Below are 22115 nucleotides of genomic sequence, written 5' to 3'. Positions count from 1 at the left end.
ACGGGCAAGGTCAGGATTTGCGCGGGTCTTTGCAGCTGCACTCGTCGGGGGTTTGGATCTAGATTTACTACAGGGATCGTGTGTGTGGATCTAATGGTGGTTTTGTGGACAGGGATTTACTATAGGACCAGGTAAGTGTACAGGGACTCTGTGTGTGTGGATCTAATGGTGGTTTTGCGGACAGGGATTGACTACAGGACCAGGTAAGTGTACAGGGACTGTGTGTGTGTGTGTGTGTGTGTGTGTGTGTGTGTGTGTGTGTGTGTGTGTGTGTGTGTGTGTGTGTGTGTGTGTGTGTGTGAAAATGCCCCTGGTGCAATATACTGGTGGTTAGGCTCATGGTGGTGTGGTAGGGAATACCTCAGGCTTGAACCCTGTACCTTGTATGCAGGTGTTAAAGACCTGAATTCCCTACCCACAACCATTTGTAAAAAAATTGCAGATTTTTGCCTCATATTTGATCTGATCTGTTCCTCATAATATCTGTGGTTTATAAATGTTGCAATGCTTGATATTTGATGGTGCAGTGGTAGCATTGTTGCCTCACAGCTGCAGGTTCTCAGGTTTGCTTCTTGGCTGGGGTGCCTTCTTTGTGGGGGGGGTCTGTATCTTCTCCCCTGTGTTTGTGTGGGTTTGCTTTTGTGTCCTCCTATGTTACAAAGACATGTCTGCATTATTTCTTCCTGGGCCTCTGCTGAGAATTGTTTTTTTTGTTCCAAGTCAGACTGTCCTGATTAACAAATGTTAAATAAAACTGACAGGCATTTGAATTTCAGACTTCAGGTTTCTGAATGTTTAGTTCCTTACATATTTGATGGTGCAGTGGCAGTATTGTTGCCTCACAGCGATAGGTTTTCTGGTTTGATTCTTGGCTGGGGTGCCTTCTGTGTGGAGTCTGCATCTTATCCCTGTGTTTGTGTGGATTTGCTCTGGTGTCCTGCCATTTTACAAAGACATGTGTCTACAGTATTTCTCCCTGGGCCTCTGCTGAAAATTGTTTTTGTTCCGTCAGAAGTAAAATTGACAGGCATTTGAATTTCAGACTTCATGTTCTTCAGAAAATACATAGTAAAACGTTTTATTCTAGCAATAAATATATAGTATCGCAACCTATTATTATAGCAATTTTTTAAGTTTATAAGATGGTTATGCAGTGTAAATGTGCAGAGAATCCCACCCATCCAAGGTAGACACAAGTACTAGAGTGGCTTTTCATCTGTCCTTGATTTTTACAGAATGGTCTGGTTTGGTTTCTGTCATATTTTTTGTACTGTTGATTTATGCTTATTACTCAAAGTGCCTGTTGCTCTGTGTTTAAGTAGCAATACTTTAATGACCATCAGGTAAGCTTGGCTGAGATTGCAAGATGCAAGTAAGCTTTAATAAGCATACTGTTAAAGAATTGCCAACATTTAAAGCCTTTCTGTTGCCATGTAGAGAATACTTAACTAGATAATGTATAAGCCTTGGGTATTGAAATGCATATGCCAGTATTTGTAATAAAGGACAGAATTACATTATTTTAAGAGTCTCATTACACTTGGAGACTTCCAGTCATCTCTGCAGGCTTTACCCATAAACCGAATGCCAATCGTGTGGCCCATAACCTGTACAGTAATCCTTTTAAGCAATGTATCTTAAGCTTCTTTCTTGTTTGCTTTTCATTTTTTACTTTGATCATGTTTTCCCATGAAACAAGTAGATGTCAGGCAGCAGGTCTTTTTTTGGATAAGGAACATTTTTACAAGTGGGGGCATCAGAGATTTCTACTTTCAGCATGTTACTTGTTACTTTAGTAAAGCTGAATATAAATTATAATTAGAACTGCAGTGCAAGAAGTGGTTTGAGTTGAGTGCTGCTTGTTTTTCTTATACTTGATTTTGACTGGCGTTCCATTAATGTATTTAAAAAAAGTAATTTATTTTTTCATGCCTCACAACCTTTTTTGTTTCCATCTAGATATTAAGCTGTCATGCAGCCAATGCATTGAAATATTTTTATTCTTCTACACTTCATTTTGTCTTGATTGGACTCTCATGACGACTGTTTGGCACCCAGTGCAGTATATTTAGTTTTTGTGGTTTGCTACTGCAGGTGTGTGTGTGTGTGTGTGTGTGTGGTAGGGAATACCTCAGGCTTGAACCCTGTACCTTGTATGCAGGTGTTAAAGACCTGAATTCCCTACCCACCACCATTTGTAAAAAAAAAAAACTGCAGATTTTTGCCTCATATTTGATCTGATCTGTTCCTCATAATATCTGTGGTTTGTAAATGTTGCAATGCTTGATATTTGATGGTGCAGTGGTAGCATTGTTGCCTCACAGCTGCAGGTTCTCAGGTTTGCTTCTTGGCTGGGGTGCCTTCTTTGTGGGGTCTTTATCTTCTCCCTGTGTTTGTGTGGGTTTGCTTTTGTGTCCTCCCATATTACAAAGACATGTCTGCATTATTTCTTCCTGGGCCTCTGCTGAAATTTTTTTTGTTCCAAGTCAGACTGTCCTGATTAACAAATGTTAAATAAAATTGACAGGCATTTGAATTTCAGACTTCAGGTTTCTGAATGTTTAAGTCCTTGCATATTTGATGGTGCAGTGGTAGTATTGTTGCTTCACAGCTATAGGTTTTCTGGTTTGATTCTTGGCTGGGGTGCCTTCTGTGTGGAGTCTGCATCTCCTCCCTGTGTTTGTGTGGATTTGCTCTGGTGCCCTGTCATTTTACAAAAACGTGTCTGCAGTATTTCTCCCTGGGTCTCTGCTGAAAATTGTTTTTATTCTGTCAGCAGTAAAATTGACAGGCATTTGAATTTCAGACTTCATGTTCTTCAGAAAATACATAGTAACACAACATTTTATTCTAGCAATTTTCTAAGTTTATAAGATGAATATTTGAAATTTGTCCCTATTTTTGGGACTGTATTCCCCCATTATTGGCTTCGTCCAGGTTTTTTGTGCTAAGGTTGACAGCTATGGCAAGAACTGAATTCACTGAATGTTTGAGGGCTGTATTCCCTCATTACTGGGTTTGTCCAGGTGTTTTGTACTAAGAGGTTGACAGCTATGGTGAGAACTGAATTCGCTAAATGATAGCCATTTAAGTTTTTGTCTTCCTCTTTTACAAAGCAGCTGATTTGGCGTAGTGTTATGTTGCTCTAACTGTTTTGCACAGGGAGCTTGGCAGTAAAATGTATGGTTCTAGCAAGTTTCCAAGATTATACAAGCAATGTTTGTGTCCCTGGTTTTTGGGCTTTTGACCCCCCCCCAATACATTTTGGCTTTTTCCAGTTTTCTTGTGCTGCGAAGTTGAGTATTGAGTAGATTTTACAAGGAGCTGAGAGCTGCAGGGGAACAGAAGTTTAGTGTTGCTTAAGTGAAGTTGGTTTGCCTTGTTAATAGCACAACAGGTTGTGTACTTGCCTTTGATGCAGAAGGCTGTGGGTTCTACTCCCACAAGGGGTGGATGCTGCCGTACTGAGAATGTTCTCCTTGGTGAAGATACCAACTATGAGTCCGTTATCAGTTTGCCATCCATTTCCTCTTGCAATATTACTAGCTTATCATTTTTTAATGTAATATAGGCAGTTTATTCCTGTGGGCAACAGACACTTTATTTTTCGATGAAACCATGAAATATAAAGGTGTTTGCTAGCAGCAACCTCTTCATTAGTTACAGATTTCTTTAATGTGGAATTATTTAGATGACTTTTACTTCTTCAGAGATAGTGCATATTTACTGATAATGGACTGTGTAGAATAGTGCATATTTACTGATAATGGTGGACTGTAGAATTGTGCATATTTACTGATAGTGGTGGACTGTAGAATTGTGCATATTTACTGATAATGGTGGACTGTGGAAGTCTGAGTAGACTTTTATGATAAATGTTCTGAACTGGGCAGTTTTGTCATTATGGGTGCATGCATTTTGTTTCATTGCTTACTGGAAAAATGTTCAAAACAAATTTAAAACGCCTCTAACAACTGTAATATATTGTACAAGGAATATAATTTAGTACAATGAGGAAGGTGTATCAAAGAGCACATGTATGTTTCATATGCAAGGGGCCTATGATTTGAAAACAGCCCAAAATTAATCTTTTATCTGCCACTGGCAAAATGTATTTTCTTTGAATGTGGGTTTCAATACTGTTTCAATGAATGTGAGTTTCAAGGGCAGAGAAGTTTTAATGCTAAGTTTTCATTGTGAGACTGCATTGCTTTGTTTAGTAGATGACTTAGTGTTTGTGCTGTAAAATACAAAATAAAACTTTCAAATGAAGTCCAACTCATCATAGAAGTAAAGCAGTATGCACATTAGTGTTTATGGTAAAAGGAGTGAAATAGCCAAGTAATGGTTCATTGGAATGGCTGCAGAGGCTCCATTCAACCATGATTTTGTCAGGGGGGAAGGGCAGCAAACTCAGACAGGCCCAGCTGAACTATACCTCCCAACTGTCCAGATTTTCAAAGAATGAATAGATTTTTGCTTCTTATTTTTGGTTTGTTCTTCATAAAATTTGTAGTTTTCTGGCAAATCATTTAGAAATTAAGTCACTAAATAATGATACACTGAGTTTCAGACTTCATAACCTTCAGAAAAATGCATGCGAAAGTAAGAACTGTTATTCCATCAACTGTCTCAATTTATACAAGAGCAATTTTTAGTACTGTTTATATGTTCCCCCCAATATATTTTGCCTTGTTCAGATTTACTGCATTAACAGGTTGAGAGGTACATGCAAATAAAATTGCTTTATAGAATTAGGCATAGCCAACCTCTCAACCGTCCCCGATTTTGGCTCAAAATGTTGCTCTTCCCCCTAATAATCCCTCCGCAAAATAGCAATTTTGGAAGAAAACATGGAGGGTTTACAATTAAGAAATAACTGTAATAATAAGTTATAGATTACTTGAAATGCATGTAGATTCTTTTATTTTGTTAGCTGCTCAAGTTAGCAGTACTAATATTAAAGTGTCCCTTCTTTGACAGGTTCCCAGCTGTATTGTGTGGCTATTTTATATTTTTGCATCACATTTGGTCCATTTTTCATAAAATTGTGTTTTTGCCAAATTAGTGACAAATCACTAAAGACTGAAGTTAGAAAATAATGACAGACATTTGAGTTTCAGATTTTATACCCTTCAGAAAAGTCATACTAATGCAAGACCTATTCTATTATCTTTCTAAGTTTATTAGAGCAATATTTAAAATTGTCCTTATTTTTGGGTATTTGTCCCACTTCTGTGTATGGCTTTGTCCAGATTTCTTGCTCTGAGGTTGAGAGGTATGACAAATGTGTCAGGGCCATCAGTCAGCCAGAGACATTTCAAATTGTGACATACTTGTTGCACCCCACTCCACCATGTAGTGACTCTGGATGTGTCCAAACAAGGCAAGGAGTAGTTATGCAGTGTAAATGTGCAGTGTGTCCCCCCCATCCAAGGTAGACACAAGTACTACAGTGGCTTTTCATCTGTCCTTGATTTTGCAGAAAGGTCTGGTTTCTGTCATATTTTTGTACTGTTGATTTATGCTTATTACTCAAAGTGCCTGTTGCTCTGTGCAATGCTTTAATGACCATAAGGTAAGCTTGTCTGAGATCGTAAGATGCAAGTAAGCTTTAATAAGCATACTGTTAAAGAATTGCCAACATTGAAAGCCTTTCTGTTGTTGCCATGCAGAGAATACTTGACTAGATAATGTATAAGCCTTGGGTATTAAAGGACAGGATTCCATTATTTTAAAAAGCTCATTACACTTGTTGGAGACTTCCAGTCATCTCTACAGACTTTACCCGTAAACTAAACAGAATGCCAATGATCATGTGTGGTCAATAACCTGTACAGTAATCCTTTAAGCAATGTATCTTGAGCTTGTTTCTTGTTTGCTTTTCATTTTTTACTTACATGTTTTACCCATGAAACAAGTAGATAGTTGTCACGCAGCAGGTCTTTTTTGGATAAGAAACATTTTTACAAGTGGGGGCATCACAGAGATTTCTACTTTCAGCATGTTACTTGGCACTTTAATAAAGCTGAATATAAATTATAATTAGAACTGCAGTGCAAGGAGAAGTGGTTTGAGTTGAGTGCTTCTGTTTTTTCTTGTACTTGATTTTGACTGGCATTCCAGTAATGTATTTAAAAAGTAATTTATTTTTTCATGCCTCACAACCTTTTGTTTCCATCTAGATATTAAGTAAGCTGTCATGCAGCCAATGCATTGAAATATTTTTATTCTTCTACACTTATTTTTGTCTTGACTGGACTCTCATAATGATGGTTTGCCACCCAGGACAGCGTATTTAATTAAAGTTAGTTTTTGTGGTTTTGAGCATAGCTCCTCCCATTTCTAGTTGGCCACACCCCTTCCCCTTGACCCCACCCATTCAGCTGTCTCCTGCAGCCCCCCCCTTTGATTTGAAGTCACCAGCCGCCACTGAGTACAGTGAGACAATGACCTCCTTTTTTCTGGATGAAAAGCCCTTAGTGATGTGTGCCACTAGGATTTCCTGACTGTTGTGGCGATGTGGTTATTGAAGGTGAGACCACTGTCCACCTGTGTCCCTAAGTCTCTTGTCACACTTTCGGTGTTTAGTGTATTGCCACCATTGTGGTAATTCACGGGTACATGTTTTTTCCCAAAGGGGATAACTATACATTTCTTGGCATTGAGCTTGAGCCCATGGCTCTGGCACTAAGCATCTGTTTCTGTAAGGCCCTTTTGTAGAGTATCCACATCATTTGGGGATTCAGTAATGGCTCCCAGTTTGCAGTCATCTGTGAACTTTGTTAGCCAGAGTCCCTTAGTGTTGGCCTGTACTTCAGAGAAGTAGATGCCAAACAAGAACGGTCCCAGGACTGAACCCTGAGGTACTCCACTTGTCACTTGTCTGGAGCTGGATTTAGAGTCGGCTACTTTTACAGTGTGGGTCCTGTCAGTAAACCAGTTGGCAACCCATTGGGTGACGTAGGGATTAATGCTCAGCTTAGTAAGTTTATCTATGATTCCAGAGTGGGGGATGGTGTCAAAGGCCTTGGCGAGGTCTAGATAGGCTGTGTGGGCCACCTTACCCTTGTCCATGGCTCTGGAGACTGATTCAAAGAAGTCAGTTAGGTTCAGGAGACAAGATCGGCCCTTCACGAACCCAAACTGGGTGTGGTCCTGTGTTTGAAGGTTGCCAATGTCTTTGTTTATAAGTTCCATGATACGCTCCGTGGCCTTGCAGATAAGGCTCGTCAGACTGATGGGACGGTAGTTTCCAGGATCCAAGGTGGATCCCCCCTTGTGGAGTGGGATAACTGTAGCTCTGCGCCACTCAGTGGGAACGAAACCTGAGGTGAGGCTATGATTAAACATGACACTTAGGTGAGGTGCCAGTTCATATTGTAGTTCATGTAGTACACAGCCTGGGATGTCATCTGGTCCCATGGATGCTGTATTCTTAGCTTTGGAGAGTGTGTTATTTACCTGTGTGACCATTATTACCATAATTTGGCAATCTTTCTGTATTGAGATGGGCCGTTTAGGGGGGGTGAGAGGGGGGTGAAGTTGGCACTGAATCGATCTGCCAGGATATTGGCAATATCCTTGGGATTAGTATATTTAATGCCATTCTGTTGTAGCTCAGAGCAGATCTGAGCATTGCCATTTAGATTCTTGACATAGTTATAGAATGCCTTGTGGTTGTCTTTGGAATCTTTGGCAATTTTGTTTTCGTAACTAGCTTTGGAGGATTTTATGAGGGATCTCAGTTTCTTACTGAGGCTGGTAAGGGAGTTTTTTGCATCCTGGGATTTTCCTCTTTTCTGCAACATTTTCTTCCTTTTGTTATAAAGTTTGTTTATGGCAGGGGACCACCAGATTGGCTTCATTTTTTTGGAGGAGAGCATATTGATTCTATTTGGGATGGCACGATTCATGCATGAGTGGTTGTGCTTGTACAGTGCCTTAGTGTAGGATTCAGCAGTCGAACTTTCAGTTCCCATCTGCATGGGTGTCATGAAGTTTGTCACTTCTGACTTGAGTAGCATGAAATTGGCTTTGGAGAAGTTTTTTATGGAGGTTTCCTTACTGGGGGGTGCCGGTGGGATGTGTATGTTAAGGGTGATTAGCTTATGGTCAGACCTGATTAACGAGGGGATGACCATAGGTGTGGAGCATCGATTTCCCATGTTGGTAATGACTGGGTCTAGTATATTGGAGCCCCTGGTGAGACTATGGATTAGTTGATGCAGGGCGTTGGAATTTATGAATTCCAAGAACTGTTGGGCAAAGGTGTTGGTACACAAGTAGTTTTCCCAGTTAATGGCAGGGTAGTTAAAATCACCCAATATTAGGGTGTTTGGTTTTATCTTAATATTTTCCAGTATGTTTAGAAAGGTGTAGTGAGAATATTGGGGCATGGTGGGGGATCTGTAGCAAGCTACAATTTGGATTGCAGTCTTGCCTAGTGTTAGTTGCACCTGGAGAATTTCAGATGCATTGTGTTGGCCAACTAGCCTGGTGGTGTGAATATCCTTGGTGAATATGGACATTCCTCCACCTTTAGTGTTTCGGTCCTGGTTTGGTGGCCGAAAAGTGTGGTAAGAGTTGTAGCTTGGTACTGCAGAGGTACTCTCTGGAGCCTTGAACCAGGTCTCAGTTACTGCACAGATGTCAATGTTCTCCATTTTTAGGAGTGCCTTGAGAGAGTGCATTTTGAGGTTTAGACTTCTAGCATTGAGTAGCATTACCTTCAGATTTTGCATGCTTGTACCTGTTACGGTGGTGGTTTTGTCCTTTGAAATTTGCCTAACAAAAGCACTATAGGAGTGGCAAGAGCCATAGCCAGTAACCCTAATCCCAGGGGCAACAGTTGCAGACCATTTCTGGCAAAGCATTGTGGTCTGTCGATCATGTCGTCCCAGGCAGACAGATACTGGATCCCCTTTGAAAGACACCAGAAGCTTAGCCAATTGTTGAAGCCAATCATTTTGTCCTTATATTGTGGTATCATTCTGGGCGAAGGCAGGATGCTACTCAGGGCTAGGGTCATACCTGCCTGGGCCACATGATCCGAGAGCTCTTCCATGACTCTCTTCATGTAGTCCAGGGAGGTACGTCTCAAGTCATTTACTCCAACATGGACAGTGACAGAGTCATATTTGTACTTGTTGTGTTGTGACTTGGGTGCATGCGTTATGTAGCGGATCCTGGCACCCGACAGGCAGCTGACTGTAGTTTTCTCTTTGTACAACCTGGTGAGTGGGACATCAGTGTACCGGACTATAGAGTCACCTATGACTAAAGTGTTAGGTACGTTGTCTTGCCTTAGGGACTGTTGCTGGGTGGCACAGTGGTGTTGTGAGCTATGTGACACTTTGGTTGTGATTGGTGTTTGTTTGCATTTGAGCTTCAGAGGTCCTTGTTGCTTTTGCTAGTTACAGTTAAGGGCCTTCACATATGTGGATTTAGTGTTGCTATATGTGGGTGGTGATGGTGTGGGTTTAGAAGGGCTATGTGTTGCTTGAGGGTGTAGTTTGGGTGTTAACCTTCTCCTCTTGACTATCTAGCACAATCTTGGGTGGAGAGAGCTTTGCTTCCAGTTTGACTATATAAGTGCATCTCTCACAGGTTGTAGTGTTTGATGGTAGGAGGAGAGGGTTGTCTGTGTACATGAGGCAATTGCTCCACTGCCCCAGTATGCCCAGATTCACCAGGTGGACAGAAGAAATCACCGGTACCTGACCCTTGGACATGCCTGGTTTGGCGCTTTATTTATTTATTTTTTTGTAAAATACAGGAGCTGTTTTCCCTTACCTTAGCAAGGTACTTTGCAATTATAGGCTGTTTAGTGCCCATGATTAATTTCTCCTTATTAACAAGGGGAGTTGAGTGCTTGTATCAGTTTAAGGCTTCCTAGTGCTTTCCAGCAGGTATTAGAGCAAGTGCTAGTCACAGGGATGCTTAAAGGTAAGATGAAAAAAAGCACACTGCAGTGTGCACTAGAGAAGTTAGATGTGAAAGTAGGTAACTTAAGATGTTCTTCGTGTTTCACTGTTGCAGTCATTACAATTGGGTTATCTTGCTGGCAGGCTACCCTCAGTCGGCCTGAATTCCAAAGTCTAGGTCTGGCGTTGGTTGCTGTTGCCTCTTCCCTGACGTCAGTGTGCCAGGGGTATAAAAGATACAGCCGACGCCATTTTCTTCAGTCTTTCTTGCCGCACGGTGCCCGAAGCAAAAGCAGTTCGCAAGTGCCGGTCGGCCGACTCCTGAGTTTTCAAATTCGAATTTCAGATCCGAAGTCTTCATTAAAGCTAATTACCCCATTGGGGAAACTTTTTCTTGCTCCAGACCGATGTCAAAAAAAGTTAATAATTGTATTTCTTGTGGGAAGCAAATACATCATAAGGATTTTCATACGTACTGTATTCCTTGCCTAGGCCCTGACCATAATGTTGCTAGTTGTCTGTTTTGTGCTAGATTTAACCAACGCACTATTAAGCGTCGGTACGATTTTGCATTCCATTACTTTGGCAGAAGATTTAATTATATAATGCCGTCGGAACAGCCGACTACCGGAGTTTATAAAAAGTGCAAGGACAAAGAAAAGGGCAGGCTTCCGAGATCCAAAACCGATGACGAGGCTTCTCCTTGGCCCGTCGCTGGTTCTCAGTGAGGCGCTTTCGCAGCCCCTGACGCCCGCTACCTCAGAGCCACAGGCCGCTTCCGACTTCCACGTGGAGCCGACTAGGCTGCTGGAAACTCAAGGTATTGGACACTCGGAAACTATTCCCTCAGATGGGTCCAGAGCCGCTGAGCAGGCATCGGCTTCTGAGGGTGTTTTCAGACCTACACAGCTATATGTGAAACCTACTTCTGCTCCAAAGGCAAAGACTAAAGCAGCTCTAAAGACAAAGAAACAAGTACATCATTCTCCTGGACAGGCCTCCATGCCTAAAAACAGATGATTAAAATGGCTGAAGACCTAATTACTTTGATCAGGGGTTCCCATCCCCCTCCTGATAAGAGGCCTAGGCAAGAGTTAGATTATGAATCTTCAGACCAGGTTTCCATTTCCTCTGGTTCCTCCTCTGAACAGGAATATTCTGTTCCTCCCTATGAGGATTCTGATGCTGAAGAATCTATCCCTTCAGCCTTTCCTCCTGAGGATTATTCTTTTGGGGAAACGCTGCATACTATGAGGGAGCATTTCCACTGGGAGAGCCAAGGCTTCTCAGAATCCAAGAAAATTCTCAGAGACTTCCTTTTACTGCCTCAGCACAGGCCCCTGGCACTCCCACCTGTTTTAGACATTGTAGATGATGTATTTTCAGAGTCCAGTCTATCTCCAGACTCTCTACCACCAGCTCCTGTTAAGCCAGACAGATACTATAGGGTTCCTGATTCACATAAATTTCTTTATAAAAACCCTGCTGCTGACCCAGAAACTATATCTCAGGGTCCCAAATGGGTCAAGGCTTCTACTGCAAAAAACCCCATCCCCTCTGATAGGGATTCTAGGGCCCTAGACAGATGGGGTAAAAAGATTTATACTTCTGCTACCTTGGCTATAAGAGCTTTAAATTGCCAATTTCATATGCTTAAATATCAGCAATATCTTATGTCATTGCTTAAACAGAAAATGTTAGCAAATACAGAATGTGCAGACAACAAAGAAATGCAGGATTTATTGTATGCAGCTGAACAAGTTGGAAAGCATACTTTGCAGTGTGGTTTTGATTCTCTAGAGGCCTCCTGCAGGGCCGCTGTTACAGCTTCTGTTATTAGGAGGCATGCTTGGTTAAAAGAACAGAAATCTACCAGATCATGTTAGAGCAAAACTATTAAATGCTCCATTACAGCATGATACTTTGTTTGGTGTTAAAGCAGAAGAGGTGTTGAAGAAAATGGAGGACAAAGCTAAAATCTATGCAAACAGTCAAGGATTTCTTGCAGGTACAACCTCCCAGATTTAGCAGGAACTGGCCTACAAAGAATTGGTCCTTTCCAGTGTCGGATAGGCCACAAAGAGGTAGATACAGACGCCCCAGAGGCAGATCACAGCCCCAAGGCTCATACAGGCCTAAACAATGGGGTGCTTCTACCTCCAAGAGTGGAGAGGAAAAATAACAGCCATACAGGAAACAGTCTCAATGACTTCCCCCTTCCAGCACCAAGCACTTCTAATTTGGCAGCTCCTCTGGGGGGGAAACTAGCACTTTTTTCACAAAATTGGCACATGATTACCCAGGACAAATGGGTCTTAAATATAGTATCATAAGGCTACAGGTTCCACTTCCACACCCTGCCAAGGCCAAACGGTATGCCAGACCTGCCACACAATCAATGGGCAGAGGCACAAAAACAAGTTTCATCCCTCATGGACATGAGGGCCATTCAACAAGTACCAGAGCAAGAGAAGGGACAAGGATTCTATTCAAGGCTGTTCTTGGTACCCAGAAAGGACAGAGCCTGGAGACCAATACTGGACCTGTCTATTCTAAACACATTTCTGGATATTCCAAAATTTAAAATGTTGACTCTACAACAGCTTCTGCCCATGTTGGGCAAGAAGGCTTGGCTTGTGACTTTAGATCTAAAAGAGGCATACCTGCATGTTCCAATCAGACAAGCATGCAGAAGATACCTCAGACACAAGCATGCAGAAGATACCTCAGATTCGAAGCTGGCTCAATGCACTACTAATTCTCTGCACTGCCCTTTGGCTTATCTACTGCGCCCAGGGTCTTCACAAAGTGCCCGGCACCAGTAATTGCATACTGCAGACAAAGAGGAATACAAATATATCCTTACTTGGACGACTGCCTCATTCAAGCAGAAATCAAGGACATTCTACTACAGCATCTGGCGTTTGTAAAGAGATTACTACCATGCCTAGGGTACACAGTCAGCGAACAGAAATCAAAACTAGTACCCTCTCAAGAGATAATATTCTTGGGTGCAAGCTTACATACAACTGCCCAGATGGCTTATCTCACGCCAGACAGACAGACAACTGACTACCTATTTCAAACTGTTGGCAACAAAGGCCCAGTTATCTGCAAGAAAAATTCTGCAGGCTCTGGGCTTCATGGCATCCTGCATTCTACTAATTCCATATGCAAGACTGCATATGAGGAAACTTCACTGGTACCTAAAAAGTGTTTGGACTCAACATTGCCACAGCCTGGAAACAATAGTTACTCTCATTCCCTGACTGCAACAGGAGTTTCGATGGTGGGCGAAGGCCTCTCACCAGAACAAGGGACAGCCATTCACTCTACCCCCAGCCACACAGACATTAACAACGGATGCATCGGATTATGCCTGGGGAGCCCACATGGCAGGAAGATGTACTTCAAGGCACATGGTCCGCAAGCCAAATGCATCTACATATCAATCAAAAAGAGATGCTAGCTGTTCAAAATGCCCTGACAGCCTTCAAGGACTTATTTCATCCGGGACAACTACTGATAAAGACAGACAATACCACGGTCATGTGGTACATAAACAAGCAGGGAGGCACTCATTCTTACCCCCTTGCAGACTAGCCATGACTTTGTGGGACACAGCATTGACTTACCAAGTACATCTGCAGGCACAATTCCTGCCAGGAAAAATAAATTCCCTGGCAGACGAACTAAGTAGAAACCTCATGGATCCCCACGAGTGGAAATTGGATCCACAAGTCTTCAGCATGGTAACAAGGAAGTGGGGGTGCCCGGACATAGATCTATTTGCCTCACCTCACAACTGCCAACTAAAGAGATTTTGCACAAGGACTTATCACACACAAGCATGGAAAGTGGATGCCCTATCTTTCAGCTGGAAAAACTTAACAGTATATGCCTTTCCTCCTCTGCCTCTCCTCCCCAAGGTACTCCTAAAGGTCAGACAGGATAAGCCAAAAATGATACTGATTGCCCCAGACTGGCCATGCCAGTACTGGTATCCAATCCTAAGGAGATTGTCTCAATGCCCAGCCTGGACCTTACCTCAAATGCCTCATCTGCTGTCCCAGCAGAACAATCAGATCCTGCACAGCCAACTCAAGACCTTAAATCTGGCAGCATGGCGGATAATATAATCATACAAAACACCTCTCACTAAAGCGGTGATGGATGTCATTTTGGAGGCCAGGAGGCCTAGTACTAGAAAATCCTATGCTGGAAAATGGAAGAGATTCTGTGCTTGGAACCAGCGCTAGGAATTGACACAGGTGTACCAAACATTCCTCAGATTTTGCAATACTTGACTGAGATGCTGGACAAAGGGCTATCTTTTTCATCTATAAAAATTCATGCCTCTGCAATGTCAGCTCATTACAATACAGAGCCGCCAATTTTTTCTCATCCTTTATTAAGGCAGTACCTCAGAGGGGCCAAAAATTTAAGGCCTCCAAGGAGATCACCAATACCTGCATGGGACCTTAATTATGTCTTGGAAAAACTCACCCTGCCTCCTTTCGAGCCAGCCCCCCCTACAGCTGATATAAAGTTTTTATCTTGGAAAACAGCTCTGCTCCTAGCAATAACTTCTGCAAGACGAGTCTCAGAGCTACAGGCATTCATGGCTGTGGAACCTTTCATCATTTTTCATCCAGACAGGGTTTCTCTGAGGACGAACCCGTCATTTATGCCTAAGGTAGTGTCCAGTGTGGCCCTTAACCAAACTATTCATCTGCCTACCTTTTATCCAAGCCCAAAGAATAAGGGGGAGAGAATTCTGCATTCTTTGGATATACACAGACGGCTACGCTTCTATTTGAACAGAACCAAAGCTTTCAGAAAGACAGAGCAATTACTAGTGGCATATGCTGCAGAATCACAAGGAAAAGCTATCTCAAAAGCAGACTATTTCAAAGTGGATAGGCCACTGCATTCGTTTCTGCTATTCACAACATGGCAAGCCAGTACCTGAGGGCATTAGGCCACATTCGACCAGAGCAGCAGCCACTTCAGCAGCCTTCCTCAGGGGAGTACCAACCAAAGATATTTTAGAGGCTGCCACCTGGAGTTCAGTGCACACCTTCACAAAGCACCATCACTTACCACTCTTCTCTAAATCCAGGGCAGGCTTTGCCACTGCAGTTCTGCAGGGCCTACTAGCCGCTCCTAATGCTATTTAGCTCCAGCCACCCAACCTTAGCTTTGGGATTCAACCCAATTGTAATGACTGCAACAGTGAAACACGAAGAACATAGTACAGTTGTGTACACTTACCATAAATGTAGATGTTCGAATGTATTCACTGTTGCAGTCCAGGTTACCCTTCCACCATCCCCCTTTTCTTTACTGGAACTTATCTGTATTTCTCTATTCTATACAACCTATGTGGTGTATTTGCTTGTAGATGAAGGCAAAATATATATTTTGGTGCATGCATGTTTTACGGACATATTTTTAGCCTACCCTTTTGGGGGCACCTGACATCTGGGGCAAGAAAAACTGAAGAAAATGGCGTCAGCTGCATCTTTTATACCCCTGGCGCACTGACGTCAGGGAAGAGGCGACAGCAACCGACGCCGGACCTAGACTTTGGAATTCAGGCCGACTGAGGGAAGCCTGCCAGCAGGATAACTCAATTGTAATGACTGCAACAGTGAATACATTCGAACATCTACATTTATGGTAAGTGTACACAACTGTACTTTTTACCTGTTTAAAAAGTTAAGGTTCAGTGGAGAGTTACTATTTTTAAAACAGCAAGATGGATTGAAAGGGGTGGTCACTTTTGTATTCTGGCACTATGGAATGCAGTAGGATGGCCAATAAATTTAAATAGTTGAAGGGGAGTGATTTCAAAAATGATAATTTTGTGATTACTCACACAAGCCAGTGAAAGCAGAGAGGAAATGAGATATATGGTCAAATTAACATAAGAGGCAGGCAACTAGAAAGACAGTGGTATTTAACAAGACAACTGTAACTGGGTGGGGAAAAATTTCCACCTGACTCAGAAGAGAGAGAGCTGTGGTCTCTTTTGAAGTTTTAATATGCTGTTAAAGCAGTTCTCCGGATCCTTCCAGCCTGTGTGATTTACTGTTTGGGATTCACTCCAATCATAAACTCACAGAATAAGTATGAGAGATATGTTGTTACTGCTTCAGTTGTGTGAGTGGATCATTTTCAGTGCGTCATAGGTGTGCTTCTGATAATCCTTGTACTTTACCTGCCACTTCATCCAGTGGTGGCTGTCGGAGTTCCTGTAATTGGGCAAGTATATATTTGTATGTCTTTGTATGCAGTGTAGGTGTCAAAACCCTCATTTTTAATTGATTTGCAGGAACTGTGTTTGCTTAGTTAATGGATATCAACTGGCATTGCTATTTATCCCGTCCAAGTATGGAATGAGATTTTAAACTATGTACGTGTATCAAGTACACACATCCAAGGAACCTTTTGACAAGAAACACAGGGAGGAAGAAAGGATCGGTTCAGTCAAAGATCCCAAGGAGTGCTCCCTCCTTAATAAGTGATATAGAAACAATGTATTTATTTCCATGTGGACATCACCTCTATTCTCAGAATTTGTAAGTTGTAAACCCTTATTTCTGTGGAACTTTATTTCATCTTTAACAAATCTTGTGTTGTGTAGAGCTGAACCCATTTTCTTCCAAAAGTGTTTTTCATAGCTCTCCTTAAACCAGTTCATTTATCTTTCTCTCTTCTTTGTGTGTGGTAATAGTGGAGGCTGGAAGCCAGAAGAGAGAGACCTTTCATACTTTGAGTGCGCCATCAACTCGTGATGTAGGTGCATTAGTGCTGATGACAGAAGAGATGTTTTTCTCTCTTGCTTTATCCAGTCTGCCTGATGATCATCACTTCCCTTTCAGCAAGTCATTTGTTCCCCGATCACCAAGGGTGAGAGTTGACCAAGAGACTGCATCATTACGGTAGGCATCTGGCATGGCTCAGACAGTTTTGTTTTTTCTGTGACCTTAACTCCCCACATTTTCAGCTATGCTGTCAAAAGGGGGGGGGGACATACAATGGGCTGATTGAGCTGATTGTCCTTTACCTCTGCAGAAGATGTTGCCAGCAAGCACCCCCCCCTTCTCTGAAGCATGAGAAGTGGTTTTCTGAATCTCCACCAGGAAATGCTTCCTGCGCACCCACAACCCTCCCCACCAGGAAAGGTGAGCAAGCCACACCCCATTCATTCCTGTCCCTCTGTGCATGGCTTCCGCAGTGCTGGGACCACTAATTGAACCCCTGCCGCCTTAGGGGAAACAGAATTACAGTTGCTGAGTAAATCCTGCCAAGTGAATCTTATGCGGCATTAGATTTACCATTGAATGGCTTATTGCTCTCTGGGAATACTGGTGTTGAAGGCCATTCCACCAGTAATATGACTGTTAACACTTTTTTCTTTTTCAGAAATGCTTCCAGTGAAGACATGCGCCATAGTCACATTATTGTCTATTCACAATTTTATCAAGCGTTATTGATTGAACTTTGAATCTTGAAATAACAAAGTGCCAAAGTAAGCGGTCATGTGAACTTAACTTTAGGCCATTCTGGAGACTTAATTTTGACTGCTTGGCATTCTCTGCATCAGTCATTTATTCCAGAAGGCTTGCGTCAGAAGTAGCAAACATATTCATAGCTTATCTGTGAGTAAGCCTTATGCAGCGGGTGCTTGTGCACACATATAATGTTGTTCTAGTATTTTTTTTTTTTAAGTTTGCAGGTTGTGCTTGCTCAGTTGATGGCTGTGACTAGGCATGCTGTGCGCTAGCCTGATGTGCGACTCCAAGGTTTGTGTCGCAGGAGGCATTTGTGCCTCCAATTGTGGAATTGAAAGACAATTCAGACATGTGCCAAGCCATTACATTATTTTCTCACTAACAGTTACTTTAGCTTATTGTACTTGCATTTTATTTCATTTTTGTTTTATTGTACTTTTTTGGAATTTTTCTCACCAAGCCTTTTCCTGAAATGGGCCTGGTTGAGTTGTGCATCCCAGTTATCAAAACAAACAAGTAACACCAAGTGGAAGTGGGTCATTTGTACTGGAAGATAACCTCTTCATCCTCAGAATGTACAGCTGTAGTTGTCTGGTGTTTGAATGCCTTTGCAAAGCACTGTAGCTTGACTTTCAGTTTAAAGGGAAGCGTCTTTGCCAAGGTTGTCCTGTTGGGCATCTTGTCTTAATCATTTAATGTCTTTGCTAGTGTGCTCCCTCCAAGATTTCCCATGATAAACTGCTTTGTCTTCCTGGTTGTTAAAGCTTCTCTAGTCTCTCTGAAGTGAAGTTGCACTGATCTATTTTATCAAAGTTGTCCCCTTATTTACTGGCAGACTCCCACCTCATTTACCCTTTGATAATGTCTGTGCCTATAAGACTTACTATTAACACAGATAAAGATGTCTTTAGAAGTCTTTGTTTTAAAACACATCTGAAATGTAAGTGATCATTAAGGCCTATGGGAACTGAAGCATTCAGTGTATCCTGCCCACTACTGATGACTGAACAGTTATATGTTTGTCGCTTCATAGATAAATGCTAGACTATTGCAGGCCATTTTAAGCCTAGACAGTTTCCCTTTTTGTGCTCAAGTTAACCTATCCCATTTGGTTAGAGATTGCCACTCTTGCCCATCCCATGGTTGATAGTTATACATTACCCTAGTGAGAATACTTGGGATTATACCATAGACGATTTGAGGGGACCCATGCATGGGATAAAGATTTAGGAGCTGCCTCTGTCCATTGGTAGTACCAGGGGATAGTCTTCAAGCAATTTTTCTGTTTCTTATCTAAAGAGCCAAGTTGCACTTGAATACGGACGGGGATGAACTTTCACGACTGTCCCTCCAAACCATTCTGTTGATGCTACAAAAGAGGTTTGGATCCCTAGACTGAGTATTTCTGCTGTCATTTGACTTGCTGATGTGCAGTAAATCCATCACTAATGAGTTGGAGGATGCCTTGTATACCAGACACAGATCACCTCTTAGTTTGTAGGATACAGAGTATAGTGTCAGCTTTGAGTTGGTCCAATTTGGACATGTTGTTTAGGCCTTGTATCTTTTTAGTAAGGTATCGCTGGGTTATATTTTCAACTCTGTTTGGAGCAGCACTTAAGAAGCTAAATATACAAATCTGTGAGCACACTTCCAGCATTAGAAAGAAAAATGAGGTCAGTGATGTTTATTTAGGCATTCCCAGTGGTGAACTAATTTTATTTATTTATTTACTTGTTGTTTACAGTGGGCAGCAGTTGCTCATATGGGTGAGTGAGGGAACTCTATCAGTATTACCCTCAGGCTGTCTCTCTCTAAACACATTTAAAAATGTATATCAGCATAATTTTGAGTATGTATGCTGTTTACAATTTTTTAAACTGTATAAAAAATTGTTGCACACTGTGTGAAGTCTGTGAATGGAAGTGCTTACTCTGACTTTAAGGGTCAGTGAAGTTCACTGTTAGCATCACTTGCTGCAGTTTTTTTTCTTCATTTTAATAGTAGTTCTGAGATTGGTGTTTGGGAATTTTCTTTTTCTTTTCTGCTGTTGAAGCTGAGCTAATTGGTAATTTAGTATCATTGACAACACTTTCAGGGAAATGTGTAATGGAATATTTAGATATCCTGCTTGTACGTGATGGAATGGGTGGAAAAACAATTAGGAGTACAGGACAATGAGAAAGCTGGCAGGTATGAAAAGTTAGTTAATTTAAGATTCTAACAGTGAAACAGGTGTGTTGGAAACATGGATCTTAATTCTTATTATTGTATACTGATGTATGACGTCTTGCTGTATGACTTTTTAGGTTGCAACATGACCTGAATGTGAAGATTCATCAGCTTGGGGAAAACCAGCAAGTTTTGCAGTCGCTACAGCTTGAACTGAGAGTATACGAACAGATGTCTTCATCAAGCTCAAAAAGGACAGGTACATTGAGGATAACTGTATATACTTAAAGTAGTAAAAGTATTTATAAATAACATTTCAGTGTTAATCACTTATCGTTTAATTTTTTGATATTTGAAGCAAATTAGCTTAACTTTCTGTATGCCAAGCCTTCCTCATCAGTGTTACGAAAGAACATTGTTAAATGAATGACTATTGTTTACTAAGAGATGACAAGATCATTACTTTATCATCTTTTCACTTAATATTATTTTAATTTTCGTACTTGCTTTATCCTAGTCAGGGTCACTGGAGGATACAAGCCTGTCCTGGCAAGCAGTGGGGGCATAAGACAGGAACAAGTCAAGGAAGACTTTCAAGTACTACACACACACCCCACTTATAGGCATTTACCTGCATGTTACCAGTAATTGCTAAGATGTTGTAAGAAGAGCATTGAGGATATGCTGCAGGCATTACATGATGCTGTTGAGCTTTCTAAAGGCAATCTCAGTCAACAGTTGTCAATTTTTAAAACATGCAGCCACCAGGTAGCGGTCACATTAAATACTTTTCTGAACAATTCCTTTTGAAGAAGATCCTAGATTTCCGTAACCATTACCAATGACTGAGGTACATTCATAAGTTAAAGGGCATACCAAAATATGTTCATTATGATCACTGCTGGAGTAGCCTGAATGTAAACTGTATGGGTTATATCCCACATTTGATAAAACAGACGTCCAGCTTCCAAAGCTTCAGAGCACTTTCTACATGCCTAAACCATTAGTTAGGTTGAGCTGACTAAAAGTCAGGTTTGGGTGCCAAGCCTTTCAGAGCTTACCATCTATCAAGAAGAGCACTTTTCTGTGGGCTTTTGAGGATTGACATTCGGCTAACACTGATTCTCATTTGGGGAAAACATAAGTCACCTGATAACACTGTTAAGTGGGAATCCAGACACATTTCTGATGTACAAAGTAGATATTATAACTTCCTAAAGGTGGGCATCCCTGTACCTGTTCCATTACTGGAGTCTTTTTCTAGATGCCTTTGCTCCTACTTCCTCTACTCCTGATTCCCAACCCCCCAGCCCCTAAAAGATTTGACAGGTTTTATGAAGTGTCCGAAGATTTATTGTTCCTGTATAAGAACTTTTTGACAGACTCTTCTACTCTTTCTTTGTCTACAGACAAGCCCTTCAAGCTATTACCTGCTGCAAAAGCTCTTCCCTCAGATAAAGACAGCAGGGCAGCAGACAGATTCCAGAAGAAAAAGGTGCACACCTCTTCCAGTCTGGCTTTTAGAGCTTTAAATTATCAGACCCAAATGACAGAATATCTACTGTCTGTTCTGACGAACTTGAATAAAAACATTTTCTAATTTAGAAGTCCCTGGCATTAAGCAGCAGGCTATGTTTATGGTAGCTCAGGCTTCACAGGCGGCTAGACATTGCATCAAATGTAGCTATGATGCAGAGAAAGCCTCTTCCAGAGCAGCTATTACTGGATCTATCACTAGAAGGTATGCTTGGGTCCGCTGTAAGTCTTTACTTGAGAACATCAAAGCTAAGATACTAGATTTACCTCCGAATAGGGAATTTATTATTTGGACTTGAAGCAGCCAACCCATTTAAAGCCTTGCATGAAAAAGGTAATATTATGAAGGATTGCAGACATTTTCTTCACCTCTTTTCCCAGATAGCAGAGAAACTACCCAGCTAGACCCATCGCCTTATTTTACAGGTAATGTAGGCCCCTCACAATGGCAAGAAAATACCTAGGAAGATATTTCAGGATAAATCAGGCAGGGGTTCTAAGTCTGGGGGCCTCCCTATGTAGACAAATCAGCCTGACCACTTTGTATCCTCCTATGCCCCTTGGTCCATCCCTTCCTCTTTCAAAAAGATTAATTTCATCGCTTTCAAATTGGCAGCTCATAACATCCAACAAATGGGGTCCTGTCCATTACTCATCAGGGTTAGAGGATGGCGTAGAAGGAAATTCCACCTTTCATGGGCATTTCTCCTCCTCCTCCCAATCAGTTAAACCTCCTATTCTACAAGCTCTACTCCACCAAGGTACAGTAAAACCTGTTCGAAAACAGTATGTAGGAAGAGGGTTTTATTCCAAACTTTTCCTCACAGCCAAGAAAGGAGAGTAGAGACCTAAACTGAATTCATTCTGGCTCAATACCTTTCTCAAGGTTTCCATATTCAAAATACTGTCAGTCCAGACTCTCTGCCTTTCATCTTACCTCAAGCCTTCCTGGTGTCTTTCA

General features: G+C 41.7%; 1 protein-coding gene across 5 annotated transcripts in view; it reads left to right on the top strand.

The window, feature by feature from the left end:
* LOC122791042 (myomegalin-like) overlaps window positions 1-22115 on the top strand; it is a 3200315-nt gene that overhangs the window by 2886692 nt on the left and 291508 nt on the right. For all 5 annotated transcript variants that reach the window (XM_044058817.1, XM_044058818.1, XM_044058820.1 and 2 more), the window contains one exon: window positions 19756-19877. In XM_044058817.1, the coding sequence (XP_043914752.1) occupies window positions 19756-19877 (122 nt within the window). The remainder of the gene's footprint in view (window positions 1-19755; window positions 19878-22115) is intronic.

Source organism: Protopterus annectens, chromosome 16.part0 (genome assembly GCF_019279795.1).
Source record: "Protopterus annectens isolate FY-2018-M chromosome 16.part0, PAN1.0, whole genome shotgun sequence".
Lineage (NCBI taxonomy): Eukaryota > Metazoa > Chordata > Ceratodontiformes > Protopteridae > Protopterus > Protopterus annectens.
The sequence above is the reverse complement of the archived record's forward strand: the minus strand, read 5'-3'. Positions and strand labels throughout refer to the sequence as shown.